General features: G+C 35.8%; 1 protein-coding gene across 1 annotated transcript; it reads right to left on the bottom strand.

Moving 5' to 3' along the window:
- Positions 1–2519: 2519 nt before the first annotated feature.
- slc22a15 (solute carrier family 22 member 15) lies at positions 2520–15892 on the bottom strand. The gene is made up of 12 exons (XM_051134215.1): positions 15685–15892; positions 14856–14999; positions 13524–13656; positions 13079–13243; positions 12864–12993; positions 9199–9420; positions 8947–9087; positions 8044–8126; positions 6125–6233; positions 5804–5876; positions 5555–5713; positions 2520–3131 (listed from the first exon to the last, which is right to left on the bottom strand). Exons 1-12 carry the CDS (start codon positions 15766–15768, stop codon positions 3075–3077), a joined length of 1500 nt encoding a protein of 499 aa, XP_050990172.1. The 5' UTR covers positions 15769–15892; the 3' UTR covers positions 2520–3074.
- Between the last annotated feature and the right edge of the window lie 552 nt (positions 15893–16444).

Below are 16444 nucleotides of genomic sequence, written 5' to 3'. Positions count from 1 at the left end.
GGATTCCTGGGTGCATCAATATCCACTGACCACTGGATATTTGTTAAGTTGTTAGGAACATCATATCAAGTTCAGCAACCTTTAAAACAAACGATAATCAGTTTAAACTATTATTAAACTATGCGTGTGCTAAGTATATTTATATGTATAAATATGTATATATTTAAGAAATAAATATTATATTTTTATATATAATATAAATCATATATAAACATGAATACATATGTAAATATATACATGTACGTTTGTGTTTTTATATATACATATAAATATACACAGCAGCACACAAATACATATTATGTAAACTTTTATTTTGGATGCGATTAATCGATTTGACAGCACTTTCATTTTAATTTGGTTTTACGTATAAAAAGTATTTTAAAAAATACAAATCTTTTTTTTTTATCATTAATGTTTTTATGGTGAAACAAAACAACACAAAATTTTGAAAAAAGAAAACCAGATGTTTATTCCTTTCATTTTCATTTCTTATTCTGAAGACATTATTTTCACAGGTTCCTTTGCTTATTTATACAGACAAAACCGGTACGGTATGGCCTGGGGCAATGATCTTGCGAGTTCAGTCTCAGGTCATATTGTTCTATGATTTTCCAGAAATCTGGCTTCCTCCTCAGGGTTCATACCTGTGTTGATGGCTCACCTCTCGAACACTCTCTTCCCACACCCACATACGAACAGACAATGATACTGACCCGATATTGAACCTGAGCTACTTCTCTGTACAGGTGTGTGACAGTTGTTGTGCTTTCTGAAGGTAAACTGAAAGCAGGAAAGTGATATCACTCCAGGCTTATAGGCTTCCATTACATAAATAAATGTTTATACTTTCCACGTTGATCTGGAGGAACACAGTCTTCTGGAAACAGCAGTTTGGAGTTCTTATATTTGAAGCTCATCCCCTTCCAACACTTTCTGTGCTTTTCAAATAAACGAAAAAAAGTTAAGCAAACTGCCTTTTCTGATTAAAAAGAATTTTCAACATTAAACCATTTACAACACATTCTTCAGTGCTTACATTTTGCAGATGAATTACAATGTTACAGACATAATAGCAGACAAATTAATGTGTTTTTTTTTATTATAAGTCGAATACAAAGTATACAAGATGCACTCAAGAGACCACACCTTCTGTACCTGCTGTTTATCTCCTTCTGCAGGGTGACATAACGCCCGCCAGGCCTTGGAGGAAGACTTACAGAATGAAAACAGTTATTATAGTTAATGCCTGCTCTCTCTCAACCTGTTCCGTCAGCTACATGCAGCGCCACAGGCTGCGATTACAGCAAGGAAAGAGAGACGGAAACCAAAAAAAAACAGGTTTGTGGTTGAAAGTTTTGTGCCGGCTTCTTTGAAACTCCCAGCTCCTGAATCCTGTGGTTTACCTGAGCACTGCTCACCTGCGTCAACGCTGACATCATCACTATGAGGACTGGAACAGGTCAAAGGTGACTTCAGTTCAGAGGAGGTGGCCTTCAACACAGTGCCATCTACTGGTGACAGACAGATATGTATGCTCATGCGCATTATACACGAGGCATTTATTTAAAAGCTTTTCCCTTAACTCTTGAAATAAAACAAATGCTTGTTTAGCAATGTACAGAAATATACAGAAATATACATGTTTAACACTTCACTTCTCCCTTTGGAGAAAAATAATAGTAAAAAAATGGTCTCTTAAAACAATAGTTCACCCAAAAATTCTAATATTATTCACCCTAACGTCAGCTCAAACCAGCATGCTGATCTTTTTTTTAATCAGTGAAACACCAAAAGCAAAAAACAAAACAATGTAGTCACATTTAGTGTTCAAATGACTGAGCTTAAAGGATTAGTTCACTTCCAGAACATAAATTTACAGATAATGTACTCACCCCCTTGTCATCCAAGATGTTCATGTCTGTCTGAAATTATGTTTTTGAGGGAAACGTTTCAAGATTTCTCTCCATTTAATGGACTTCTATATTGCCTCCAAATTTTAACTTCCAAGATGCTGTTTAAATGCAGCTTCAGAGGGCTCTAAATGATCCCAGATGAGCAAAAAGAGTCTTATCTAGCGAAATGGTCAGTTATTTTTTTTTTATATATATATATATACTTTTTAACCTCAAATGCTTGTCTCGCCTAGCTCTGTATGTTTTTTTTTTCTCTCCAGTCATGACAGTTAGGGTACATCTAAAAACTCCCAACTTCACTTTCTCCTTCAACTTCAAAATTGTCCTACATCGCTGCAGAAGTACCAACCCAGAGTTTTTTTTTTTGTTTTGCTAGATAAGACACTTATTTCTCAGCTGGGATTGTTTGAGTCATTAGAAGCTGCATTTAAACTGTATTTTGGAAGTTAAAATTTGGGCGCATCACAGAAGTCCATTACATGGAGATAAGTCCTGACATGTTTTCCTCAAAAAACATAATTTCTTCACGACTGAAGAAAGAAAGACATGAACATCTTGGATGACAAGGGGGTGAGTACATTATCTGTATATTTTTCTTCTGGAAGTGAACTAATCCTTTTAGTTTAAAAAATAAAAAAAAAAAAAAAAATCTACTTCTGTGTTGCACAGAAAAAATACCAGTATGTGAGTATGACAGAAAAATAGTTTAAATTTAAAACAGTAAACAAATGACAATTATAATTTTGGAGTGAACCATTTCAGCCTAACAACCTAAAACTAAGATTCAGCAGCACTGAATTTTGCAGCCATTATTGATTATTAATTGAATGCTAATATATACACACTGGTGAATGTAATGTCACAGCTCACACAAAAATAAACACATTTAAAACAACAGAGCAAGACATTTGTTCAAAAATGGCAGTAAACACATGAACTTAGTTGTCAGACGTTATGAGAAAATAGTTTACGAATAAGAATCTGGTCCCTTCTCTATTATTTTTAAATAGTCCTGACAGTTCAATCTTTTGAATTGATCCTTTTAGCAGATAGATTTCCTCTGGAAGGCACCTTTAGTCTTTCACTGAGTCACTGTATGGCACAGCATTCTGACCATGGTCAAGGAATGTATGTAAACAAAATATTTTCAAGCTCTTTGTCTCAGTCACTGTCAGCCCCGCTGTGATCAATTAAATGCTTTTCCTCCAAAAGGTGAACCTATAAAACACACATGACAATCCATTAGAAAGAAAAGGTCTCATTGGGATTATTATACAGCAACATTAAAGGAGTAGTTCACTTCCAGAACAAAAATTTACAGAAAATGTACCCCGTTGTCATCCAAGATGTTCATGACTTTCTTTCTTCAATTGTAAAGAAAATGTTTTTTGAGGAAAACATTTTAGGAATTATCTCCATATAGTGGACTTCAATGGTGCCAATGAGTTTGAACTTCCAAAATGCAGTTTAAATGCAGCTTAAATGCAGAAACGATCAGTCATTTTCTAAAAAAAAAAATAAATACAAATTTATATACTTTTTAACCTCAAATGCTCCTCTTTTCTAGCTCTGCCTGTACTCTGTGCATTTCGGTTCAATAAGGTTAGGGTATGTCGAAAAACTCCCATCTCATTTTCTCCTTTAACTTCAAAATCGTCCTACATTGCTGCAGAAGTACCAACCCAGTGTTTACAAAGTGAACGTGCAAAAAGGTCAAATGCCCATTACAAAAAAAACATAAATAAAAAAAAAAAAAAAAAAGTTAAACAGCAATGTAGGACGATTCTGAAGTTGGAGGAGAAAATGAGATGGGAGTTTTTCGACATACCCTAACTGTACTGAACTGGAATGCACAGAATTCATGCAGAGCTAGACAAGACAAGCATTTGAGGTTAAAAGTATATAATTTATTTATTTATTTATTTTTTAGAAAATGACAGATTGTTTTGCCAAGACCCTTCTTCCTTGTAGAGCTGGGTATCAAGTTCGATACTTTTTAGGCACTGACCCGAAATGCCTCAATACCATCGAGGAGTAAAAACCTCTTGTTGTTCGGTACCAAACTTAGATCCATAAGGGGTTCATCTCGTCAACGTCAGTGTGCCAATAAGCCTGCAGCACTAGGTATGTTTGACTAGAAGTGGCGCTGCGCAAGGGTGCGTTTCCCAAAAGCATCGTTAGCCAACTATGGTCGCAAGTTCCGTCATTACCAACATAGTTCAGCGATTTGGTGTTTCCCAAAACCATATTTCAAACGAACATTCGCAAACAGCGTCACAAGCTTGTGTTAGAACTACAGCTCTCAACCTGTGGTTAGAAGCATAGTTCCATGTTAGTAAGACATATGGGCTCAATAAATTATGCTCTTGGGCACAAGCAAGCAAGCAAACATGCAGTACAATCTATATCTTTCACTCGATTTAAATATAAATGCATTTTCTAACACACCTGCTAGTTTACACCGGTTACACTCAGAGATGTGGCTCACACATGAGGCTCTAGCGTGAAACCCCCTTAGATGTAAGGCAACGTTTATACTGGTGCGTTTTTGTTTAAAAAAAATAAAATGATCCTCATCCATACCTGAATTTCAAAAAAAGATCTCTCCGCACTACACGACTGAAAGTGTGCGTTACACGATCATTTATGCACACTGTAGCATGACGCAACATAAGACAATAAATAAGATTTATATTCCGCTTTTACTCAAAACTCATTTCAAAACCACCAGCGAGAGTTTGTAATAACTTCAGTTTGCCGTCTGATGTGTGTTTTGGCCATGTAATGTTGTTGAAATATGTTATGTCCTCTGAGTCAGAACAGCGACTGCAGAAGAGAGAAGGCATATAACGTTATACACTTCGGCAGACAGCGCTGAAAGGTGCTAGTACTTCTTTAGTAATGATTCTTTCTAAACTATGCATTTTAAATGAACATGCACTAGTGTAAATGTAGCCTAACAGATGTGCAAACTGAAAATTTTAATAAAGCTCAAAAAGTTATTTTCACTGATTTATTGTGTTGGATATATTTTGTTCCTTTGTGCAGTGCCAATATTTTGAGACAATGTAATCTTGTTCAAATTGATGTAATAAAATTGGTATCGAAAAAAGTATTGTTCAGGAACCGGTATTGAAATCAAGGTATCGGTATTGGCATCGATATCAAAAATTTTTGAACAATACCCAACCCTACTTCCTTGGCTGGGAATGTTTAGAGCCCTTTGAAGCTGCATTAAAACTACATTTTGGAAGTTCAAACCTACGGGCACCATAGAAGTTCACTATATTTTCCTCTTTACGACAGAAGAAAGAAAAACATGAACATCTTGGATGACACTGGGGTGAGTACATTATCCAAAATTTTGGTTCTGGAAGTGGTTCTCCTTTAACGAAACAATGACAGTGCCAATGACATGTCTTGAATGCATTGCAAATCACCTTGGATAAAAGCATCTGTCAAAAGCATGACAGTAAATGTAAATGTGAGACAACTGTTATATAAGAGACATGAAACTACACAAAACTATTTGGCTGCAGAATGCTGTGATCAACTAACCAGAATTAAGTATTCCAGGGAGTTATGTAATTAGACATTTTAATAATCGTATGAAATTACAAATCTGTCATGCTTATGTTTACCTGCGGCTCTAAGATTCGCTGGTAGGTGGGGCTGGACAGTTCATCAAGCGTTTCAGCAGCAGGTTTATTAAGTGTCTCCGGGAGAAGGAGCCCCAGGCAGCCCGCGGAAATCCCACTTAGACAGAACACCATGAATGGCATGGAGGTGTGCAATGATTTCTGGACAATAACCAATAAATTAGTACACAATAAATCAATATAAGAAGGAGGAAAAAAATTGCATTTTTGCAAGCCTGCTTAGCTACTTACCATACTCGGCACAAACGGTGCCAGAATTCCCCCAACTCTACAGGACATTGAACACACACCTAACCCTGCATTCCTAACACACACAAATACACTTACATTAGAATTAACAGAGCACATGCAGTGAGGGACTTTTGGATTGGACATTGATTTTATAATAGTTTGCACTAGAGGGCGCTGTTTGTTCAGAAACACAGAATCTTATTTTGTAAGGATATGTAATTTAATACATTTTAATAATCGTTTTAGTTCAAACAGCTCATGTAGAGCTAAAACCCAAAAAAATGTGTCAGATCACACATGCTGTAAAAGCGCTGGCCGTACCTGATGACGGTTGGGTAGAGCTCTGACGTATACACATACACAATATTAAATGCAGCACTGACCATCAGTTTTCCCACTAGAGCCAGTGACGTGGCACTTAATAGGGACCCTGGGGAAAGCAAACAGCAGGCTTTAGACAACCAAATTATAAATGCATGATGTATGCTTACAGAGAATATATGCACTACTGGTCAAAAGTTTGAAATTATTATTTTTAATGTAATGTAATTTAATTTAATGTTTTTTTTAAAAAAACAACAACAACAGCAAAAAAAAAAAAAAAGTAGTTAACATTTGTGCTACTTTTTTATTTTTTTTTGCGGAAACCTTGACACACTACCATTCTAAAGTCTAGGGCAGTTAATTAAATACTTTTTTTCAGTATTAATTTTTTTTTAATTTTTTCATATTAATACTCTTATTCAGCAATATAGACATTAAATGGATCAAAAGTGACAGTAAAGACATTTAAGTATATCGTTAAAAATATTTTTACTTCAAATAAATGCTGTCCTTTTAAACTTTTTATTCATCAAACAATCCTAAAATAAATGTGTTATGGCTTCCACAATAATAACAACAACAACAACAACAACAAACTACATTATTAATTATAATTTGATTTATATATTATTTAATAATAATTGTGCATGCAATCAGCATATTACAATAATTTCTGAAGAATCATGTGACATTGAAGCTGCTGAAAATTCAGCTTTGCCATCACAGGATTAAATTACACTTTACAACTTATATTTTTTTAATAAAAATTATTTTAAACTGGAATAATAATTTTACAATACTACGGTTTTCAATTATAAATCAATGAACACTTAAACGAAAAAAAAAATTACACTGAATTTAAAAATCAAGAATCTAGAAATGTATATTTAATATTTGTTATGTTTATATTTAATATTGTATTCAGTAAGGACACATTATATTGATCAATAAGGACATTTTGAACTTTCTATTCATGAAAAAAAAAATTTTTTAAGTAACTGTTTTTATTTTTTTCAATCAGTTTTTTACACTGATAATAATAATTATTTCTTTTGCAAGAAATCAGCATATTCAAATAATTTCTGGCCATTTTTACTAATAGGTGACACTGAAGACTGGACTAGTGGCTGCTGAAAATTCAGCTTCACTACTACAGGAATAAATTTTAAGAAATGTATACATTCAAACTGAAATCCTTGTCTTAATATTTTAGAATATTACTGTTTAATATGTACTTTTGATCAGATAAATGCAGCATAAAATGCAACATTTTACATTTAAATGATTTCACTTTTGACCAATTAACTGCATAAATAACAAAAAGTCAAACCAAGTGGGATCAAAAACACAAATTATCTTTGCGCATTAAATTCAAGATATTAATTCTCACCTATAAAGCTCTCCATAACCTTGGTCCCACATATTTATCTAACCTACTTCTCCCCTATGTTTCAGCACGCTCCTTACAATCTTCTAGTGAAGGATTGTTAATCACCCCTAAGTTTCGTCTGGTGACTCTGGGAGCTAGGGCTTTCAGTGTTGTGGCTCCCAGACTGTGGAACGCTCTTCCCCTGAACATCCGTCAAGCATCCTCCCTTCTCTCCTTTAAAAACCTCTTAAAAACACTTTTTTCCTCTGAGTATTACTCTTCAGGTCTCAGTCTGTAAATTGTACCCTGTCATGGATGTTTGTCATGGATCATTATTATCTCTGTACCACTTGATGTAACTTTGTAAGTTGTCTCTGTACAGTATGTTATTTTCAGCTATTGGTTTGTGTTCTGTCCTCTAGTTTTGTTGTTACTTGTTTCTTAAACTTGACTTGTTCAGCGACCTTGGGTATGGAAAGGCGCTATATAAATAAAAATTGTTATTACTACTATTATTAAAACCTAATTTGTTTGGAAAGATGATTACCTGATACAGGTACAAACATTGTGAGCAGACATGATACACCTGCAAATGCAAGAAAATTGGCCATTGACTTCCTCCTGCCTGCCCTATAAGAAAACAAACACACTCAGCAAATAATTTGAAGAGTCTGAGAAACTACTTAAGTATAGAGACAGAGGGCATTTAGGGAAAACATCGGGAGGGAAAACAATTCAACGCTCTCCATTGATTTTGTATTGCGGGAAGCTGCCTCCTTGTCATTTCTGACTTATAACAAAAAACAGAACAATTTCTAAAAGCTGCTATGTGACAACGTATACAGTAAATAAGCTAAAAAAAAACATTTATAAGCTTTTTTATAAGCTGTCAACCCAAAAAACAAGCGTTTAAGGACACAAATAGTTGTAGATGTCAGGGTATTTCATGTTGGGCCATTCAGCTGGATAATTTCTCCAACAATAGGAAGGTAAGGAAAAGATGCACCGACACAGACCAATAAAATTTAGTTTCTCAATATATCTCCTTGTCTTAGGTTCACATAGGGCGGTAATATAATTTAACATGGATAAAAATAATAAATGTTTCATGTCGCCGATTAAGTTTCCCTCCAGTAGGCGTAGTTCTCAAAGTAATGTGACACGTTGCACTCTACTTTTGTGTCCTTAAACGCTTGTTTTTTTTGGGTCAACAGCTTATAAATGTAGTTCTGGGTTTTTTAGCTTGTTTACTGTACACCTTGTCACATAGCAGCTTTTAGACATTGTTCTGTTTTTTGTTATAAGCCAGAAATGACAAGAAGACAGCTTCCCACAATACAAAGTCAATGGAGAGCGCTGGATTGTTTTCACCCCCCAGTGGGTGTGGTTTTCAGATTATGACGCATGTTGCTCTGTCTCTATGTGGATGTGATTGCGCGAGTGTATTTACCACTGTTTGTTAATGAAGTACATGCAGAGCGGGTACGCAGGGAGTTCCACCAGCCCATACATGGCAACGCTAAGGTAACGATTACCTTTATCTTCACTGGCACTGAGAGTCAACCCGTAATACACAAGGCTACACGCATACCTGCAATATACACAAACACAGAATGAGTACATTCAAATGCACATTTCTTTGCCATAATGCCGTAAGAGTGAGTTTGGAAAATGTATTATAATACTCCTATAAAATACTCACCATACATACATGAGCACCACAGTCCTCCAGCGCAGTATGGGATGTGTGACCAGCTGGAAAACCCCGGGGCTGGCTGCATCCGGAGCGCTGGAGCTGACGGTCTGCCGGAGCTTCACTGAAATTCTGCCTTTCCCGTTCCTCACAGCAAAATATTGCAGGATGTCCTCTGCCTTCTCTGTGTGACCTCGAGAATAAAGCCAGCGTGGAGATTCTGGCAAAGACCTGCCACAGTCATGGAAAAATTCGACATTTTCACTTTTTATGTTTAAGACATTATGACATTTTAGATTAGATTTTGATATGATTTTAACCTTTTGACAGGGAATATTTACTGAGTAATTTGATTATGATACAGGCCCTGTTTATTGACACAGAATACAAGAAAAAGCACAGGAAAGGATGGGGAAGAAGGGGAATGAAACCAGAAAATCAAGCAAGCCAGACTTAAACTTGCTTTGCCTAAACAAACACCACAAATCAACATATCAGAGCATCTGCTCAATGACTATTAAGTTAATATGTGTATGGCATAATTTGTTATTTACTTATTGAAAGGGCATATACAAATGCAACATTTACACAAATATAAATAGTATCTTGTTAATTTAGGCAAAATGTATGACAAGAACAGGGTAAAATAATAATAATAATAAAAAAAAATATTTACACTACCAGTAAGATTTTTAATGTTTTTTTAAAAAAAAGTCTCTTCTGCTCACCAAGCCTGCATTTATTTGATCCAAAATACAACAAAAGCAGAAATATTGTGAAATATTTATACCATTTAAAATAACTGCTTTCTATTTGAATATATTTTAAAATGTAATTTATTCCTGTGAACAAAGCTAAATTTTCAGCATCATTACTCCAGTCTTCAGTGTCACATGGTCCTTCAGAAATCATTTTAGTATGCTGATATAAGTATGCTACTATATATATATATATATATATATATATATATATATATATATATATATATATATATATATATATATATATATATATATATTTTGGATGCATGGAAGAAATTATAGAAATTAATACTTTTATTTAGCAAGGATGCCAAAAGTGATGATAAAGACATTTACAGTCATGTGAAAAAGTTAGGACACCCTATTGAATTACATGGTTTTCCGTATCAGGACATCATTAAAAAAAACTGGTCCTTGGTTGGTCTTACAATTTCAAAAAGAAAACCTCAGATGAACAACAACACATGATAAATTGCGCCGTGTCATTATTTACTGAACAAAAATAAAGCCAAAATGGAAAAGCCACGTGTGACAAAGTTAGGACGCCCTTACTGTCAACATTGGAATTAAGAGGATAAATAACAAACAAGCACTGCTAATCAAATACTTTTGATGAACTGATCATCAGCAAGTCTGAGCACCTCTATAAAAGCATAAGCTTTGGCAGTTTGCTGGTCTGGAGCCTTCAGGTGTGTGTTAACACAATGCCAAGGAGGTAAGACATCAGCAATCATCTTAGAGAAGCAATTGTTGCTGCCATTAATCTGAGAAGAGTAATACGGCCATTTTCAAACAATTTGAAGTTTATTCACAAGTAGAAGACATTTAAAACAGACACCTCTCCTTCCAGGAGTGGACGTCCCAGAAAATTCACCCAAAGATCAGACCGTGTAAAGCTCAGAGAAATGGCAGACAACCCAAAAACTACACCTCAGACTCTACTAGTGATGGGTCGTTCTTGAACGATTCGTTCATTTTGAACGAATCTTTAATGTGAACGAGTCGCCTCGGGGAGTGATTCGTTCAGTCGCGCATGCGCAACATCCTATTAGGTTCTGTACTGGAATTAGTTCACCTGTTTTAGAGTCGTTCGTTCACCTTATGGGGCTGTCACGTGATGAACGAACGACTCAAACCCGAAGACTCAAAAGATGAACTAATCAATTCTCCTTCCGGCTCAGACTGCATAGGTTAACATTACGGGGATGTCACGTGATGAACGAACGACTCAAACCCGAAGACTCAAAAGATGAACTAATCAATTCTCTTTCCGGCTCAGGCTGCATAGGTTAACATTACGGGGATGTCACGTGATGAACGAACGACTCAAACCCGAGGACTCGAGAGATGAACTAATCAATTCTCTTTCCGGCTCAGACTGCGTTGGTTAGCTAATTGGGCTGTCACGTGATGAACGAACAACTCAAACCCGAAAACTTGTCAGATAAGAGGCGAGGTGAGCGAATCATAGACTAAAGACCCAGGTAAACAATGAATGAATCTTTTCTGTTTCTTATAGCATTATAGTTTTGTTTTGTTTTGTTTGTAGTGTGATGAACGTTTGTGTAAGCAGTAGATGTGTTAGGGAGGTAAAACGTAACATTTTAATTGTATTTTGCTAAAATGAACGTAATGAACGAAATGACTCGAAAAAAGATTCGTTCATTTTGCTGAACGAGACTCAAAGGACCGAGTCGGTAAAATGATTCGAACTTCCCATCACTAGACTCTACAGGCCTCAGTTAACATGTTAAATTATAAAGTTCATGATAATACCATCAGAAAAATATGGGACAAAAATGGCATGTTTGGAAGGCTTGGCAGAAGAAAGCCTCTTCTATCTAAAAAAAACCCCATTGCAGCCCAAGCATGCTGGAGGGGGGCTGATCATTTTGGGCTTATTTTGTAGCCACAGGACCTGGGCACCTCACATTCATTGAGTTGGCCATGAACTCCTCTGTATATCAAAGTATTCTACAGTCAAATGCGAGGGCATCTGTCTGACATCTAAAGTTGGGCCAAAATTGGGTCATGCAACAGGACAATGATCCCAAGCTCACCAGCAAATCTACAAAACAGAATTGCTGTCTTAAAAAAAGCTATTTTTTTCTTTAAAAGAATCAAGGTGTTGCAATAGACCAGTCAAAGTCCAGAGCTCATCCTGACTCAAATGCTGTGGTGAGAACTGTGCGTAAGCAAATGCCCACAAACCTCAATAAACTGGAGCAACGTTGAAAAGAAGAGTGGTCCAAATTCCTCCAGAGCGATGTGAGCGACTGATAAAGTCACACAGAAAATGAATGCTTCAAGTTAGTGCTGCTAAAAGTGGATCCACAGGCAATTGACTCATAGGGTGTCCTAACTTTGTCACACATGGCCTTTCCCTCTTGGCTTTATTTTTGTTAAATAAATAATGACACAGTGTGATATGTCATGTGATGATGTTTATCTGAGGATTTATTTTCCAAATTTTAAGACCTGCCAAGGACCAGATCATTTTTTATTATGTCCTGATACACAAAACCATGAAATTCAATAGGGTGTCCTAACTTTTTCACATGACTGTATAATGTTACAAAAGATTTCTATTTCAGAGAAATACTGTGCTTCTGAACTTTCTATTCATCAAAGAAACCTGAAAAAATTCAAACTTTTGAGCGGTAATGTCTATACATTTTTTTAGGTCCACTTACTTTAACAGAGCACAAAAAAAATTCTTATAAACTTTACTTTTTTGTTCAACATATACCTATACCAATGCTTAAAGTGTCCTAAAAGCAACACCATATGCAGCTTTACATACTCCCTTTTCCTGTAAACAAATCAATTGGGCCAGTATCAACCTGGTGGCTTTTAACAAAAGGAGCTACCTCCTGTTGCAGTGCTAGCTATCTGACCGAGTCGCTCACTTACACACAGAGCAGGAAGAGCAAAAGTCCAGGACAGTTGGCTGCAGTTGCTAGGTTCCGCCACGGCCGGACATAATAGCCCAATGCGGCAAACAGAGCGATGCCCACTGCAAAGGTCATATTAGTCAAGGTCCCTGGAACACAGACAATCACATTAGCTTTACATGACTACTGTGAAAGTAAACAACAAAACTGACTGAAATAATAATTCATGTTTACCTGTCATAGCCCAGTAGGACCTTCCCACATATTCCTGAGTGAGAACAAAGCAGACCAACGCCATTCCGCCGTTCATCATCCCCACCAGCAGCCGAGACACAGCAAATACCTCATAACTGGGTGCTAATGCTGTTCCATATCCAAACAAGACCTCAAAAAACAGACCTGAAAGAGAACAGCACAACAACAGGAAAGTTAGGCTTTTCGTTTGTTTATTTGCTTTTGGTTTTCAGTCGGTTGTGAATGACAATCAACACGTGACATCTTTGCAATGTAAAGCAGTTATAGACGGCTAAATAGATGCAAAAAAGAAAAGACCAAATTATGAGTCAGTATGCAAATATTACAATGATGTAATGATCAAACATTTAATCATATCGTAGATTTAGGGTTGTAGGTTTACAAAGCTTTGCAAGCACTGTAATAATGTTCAGCTCCATCCTACCAGTTAGGAAAACGGGCTTCCTGCCAATCTTATCAGAGAGTGGTCCAAACAGGACATTTCCGATCAGCACACCCGCAAAGAACAGGGAGCCAGCCAAGTTCACTTTGTAGGCTTCATGCTTAATCAGGTACCACTGCAAGAAAAGACCAGACCAGAATATCAAACAGTTCAAATATTTACGCATATACCTGCTGTCCTGACCAAACATACAGGTGAGGTCAAAACTTTGCATCCCCTTTTTTAGAATCATTAAAAAAGTTAATTATTTTACCAAAATAAAAGGGATCATACAAAATGCATCCTATTGTTTATAAAGTACTGACCAAGATATTTCACACAAAAGATGCTTACATATAGTCCACAAGAGAAAATAGTTTGATTTATAAAAATGACCCGGTTCAAAAGTTTACATTCCCTTGATTCTTACTACTGTGTTCTTATCTGTTTTTTTATTTAGTGATAGTTGTTCACGAGTCCCTCGTTTGATGACTGTATGATTTTGAGATCCATCTTTTCACACTGAGGACAATGGAGGGACTCATATGCAACTATTACAGAAGGTTCAAACGCTCAATGATGCTCCAGAAAGAACAACAACAAAAAAATGATGCATTAGGAACCGGGGTGAAAACTTTTGAACAGATTGGAGATGTGCACATTTTTCTTATTTTTCCTAAATATCATATTTTATCAGGCTACTAAAGATAGCTACATGTTTCCCAGAGGACAAAATAAGTTACATTTACCCTGATCTTCAAATTCCAAAAGTTTTCACCCCCCGGCTCTTAATGCATGATTTTTCCTTCTGGAACATCAGTGAGCAATTTGAACCTTCTGTAATAGTTGCATATGAGTCCCTCAGTTGTCCTCAGTGAGAAAAGATGGATCTCAATATCATACAGTCATTGCTGGAAAGGGTTCAATACACAAAAATTCTGAAAAACCAAAGAATTGGTGGGACCTGAAGGATTTTTCTGAAGAACAGCAGGCAGTTTAACTGTTCAGGACAAACAAGGGACTCATGAACAACTATCACTAACCAAAAAAAAGCCCCACACACACAGCTGTGGATCATTCATGTTACAACACAGTACTAAGAATCAAGTGTATTGCATGTGTATTGTAACAAGCATTTTGTATGATCCCTCTTATTTGGTAAAATAATTAACGTTTTTAATGATTCCAAAAGGGGCATGCAAACTTTTGACCCCAATTGTACAGTATGAATTTAAAGACATAGGTGTCAACTATAGGTGTAATTTGCATAAGCAAAGGATGAGCAAAGTATACAGCAAATTAGTTTCATGTGCTAAATTGATTACAGCCTTTTACCTCAGTCACGATTGAGTTAACGTCCTCTGTGAATTTCACACTTTGGGTTATATCATCACCTGAACTTCCAGTAACAGGTTCTATTTGATATTCTGGCACAGCACCCACTAAAATGATAAGCATGGACTGACATGCCATGTAAATCTGCAAAAACAAGACAAATATTTCAGGTTACTCTCTTCTCGCCACAAAAAAAAAATTATTATTTACTTATTCATCTGTTATAATACAAACAACAACAGACAGATTGGTGAGGTTTTTAAGATATACATATTTTAAGATATTTTTCCTTATATTAAGTAGGTTCTAATAGCTCAATCCTGTCATCTTATCATAATTGTAAATATTCATGACTATTTCAATTTTCTTTCATTTTTTAATTAGATAGCATTGACTCATATTGAGTAATAGGCACGACAGAACACGTTTTTAAATTTAAGTCTGAAAGGGAATAAAAGAAGCAGGAGATACACCTGAAAATTAATCCAAAATATTACAAACATTTTCCGTTTTCGGAACCAACAAAGTAATGTCATTCCTGGATGAGACTTCAACAGATTCCAGGGTCTTAAAATGGAAACCCAAAACTAGTGACATAATAAGTAAACACATGTTAAAGTAAATGATTCACTGAAGCTAGGTCGAATTAAAGCAAAGACATGCCATTGCCTGAAGATAAGATGCAAATATGGCATATCTTCAAAGGTTTGATCTATCAAATACAGATTTTGCATAATTACTGGCTTGTGTGATCAGAAATATTAAGGAATTTCCCTACACAAGCACGTGTCTGTCGAGTGTTTATGGATTTGCATCTATCACCAGTTACCTGAAGGAGAACCAGGATGGTGACCATTCGCTTCTGGTGTCTGCCGAACTCTCCAACCAGCTGGTAAGCTTCCTCTAAATCCATTCCAGTTTCAAATCATCCGACTGCATGCCACAGAGTGGATATTCACATTTTTAATAATGTGTCTGATAACAGCTGAGGTATCAGATGCTTTGCTGTAATCTGTCTTCCCTTCTCAGACGTGGAACGAAACCACGTGATACAGAGCGGTTCTGGTTGGACGAAACTGTGGCATCCAAACACGTGGTACAGACCGCGGTTCTGATTGGTCCTCAGGAATGAACGCTTAGTGGAAACCCAGAGCCGAAATTAAAACGAGCGTTTATAGTGACTATATTATTTTGAATTGTACTAATTTAGACTAAAACTTACCGTGTCTAAAAATTGTTTACATTTTATTCTTTGAAATTATTATCTATGACTATCAATGCAGGTGAAAGTTCCAGATAAACACATTCGGGGAAACAAAGTACAAATTTACATAAAGTCAGATAGGACTGTTTTAATGCAAGTAAATCAAAATATGAAAAGCAACAGTAAGATTTAAAGTTTTTAAAGTCTAACCACGTCTGCCTTTATTTGTTTAAAAGTACAGCAAAAACAGTAAAATTTAAAACATGTTTACCATTTAAAATAACTGCTTTCTATTTTAATATATTTCAAAATGTAATTTATTCCTGTGATTTTGAAGCTTCATTTTTAGCGTCATTACTCAGGTCGCATGATCCTTCAGAAATAA

Source organism: Labeo rohita, chromosome 17, assembly GCF_022985175.1.
Source record: "Labeo rohita strain BAU-BD-2019 chromosome 17, IGBB_LRoh.1.0, whole genome shotgun sequence".
NCBI classification, from domain to species: Eukaryota; Metazoa; Chordata; class Actinopteri; order Cypriniformes; family Cyprinidae; genus Labeo; species Labeo rohita.
Note: the sequence above shows the minus strand (reverse complement) of the source record. Positions and strands in the feature narration are given on the sequence as shown.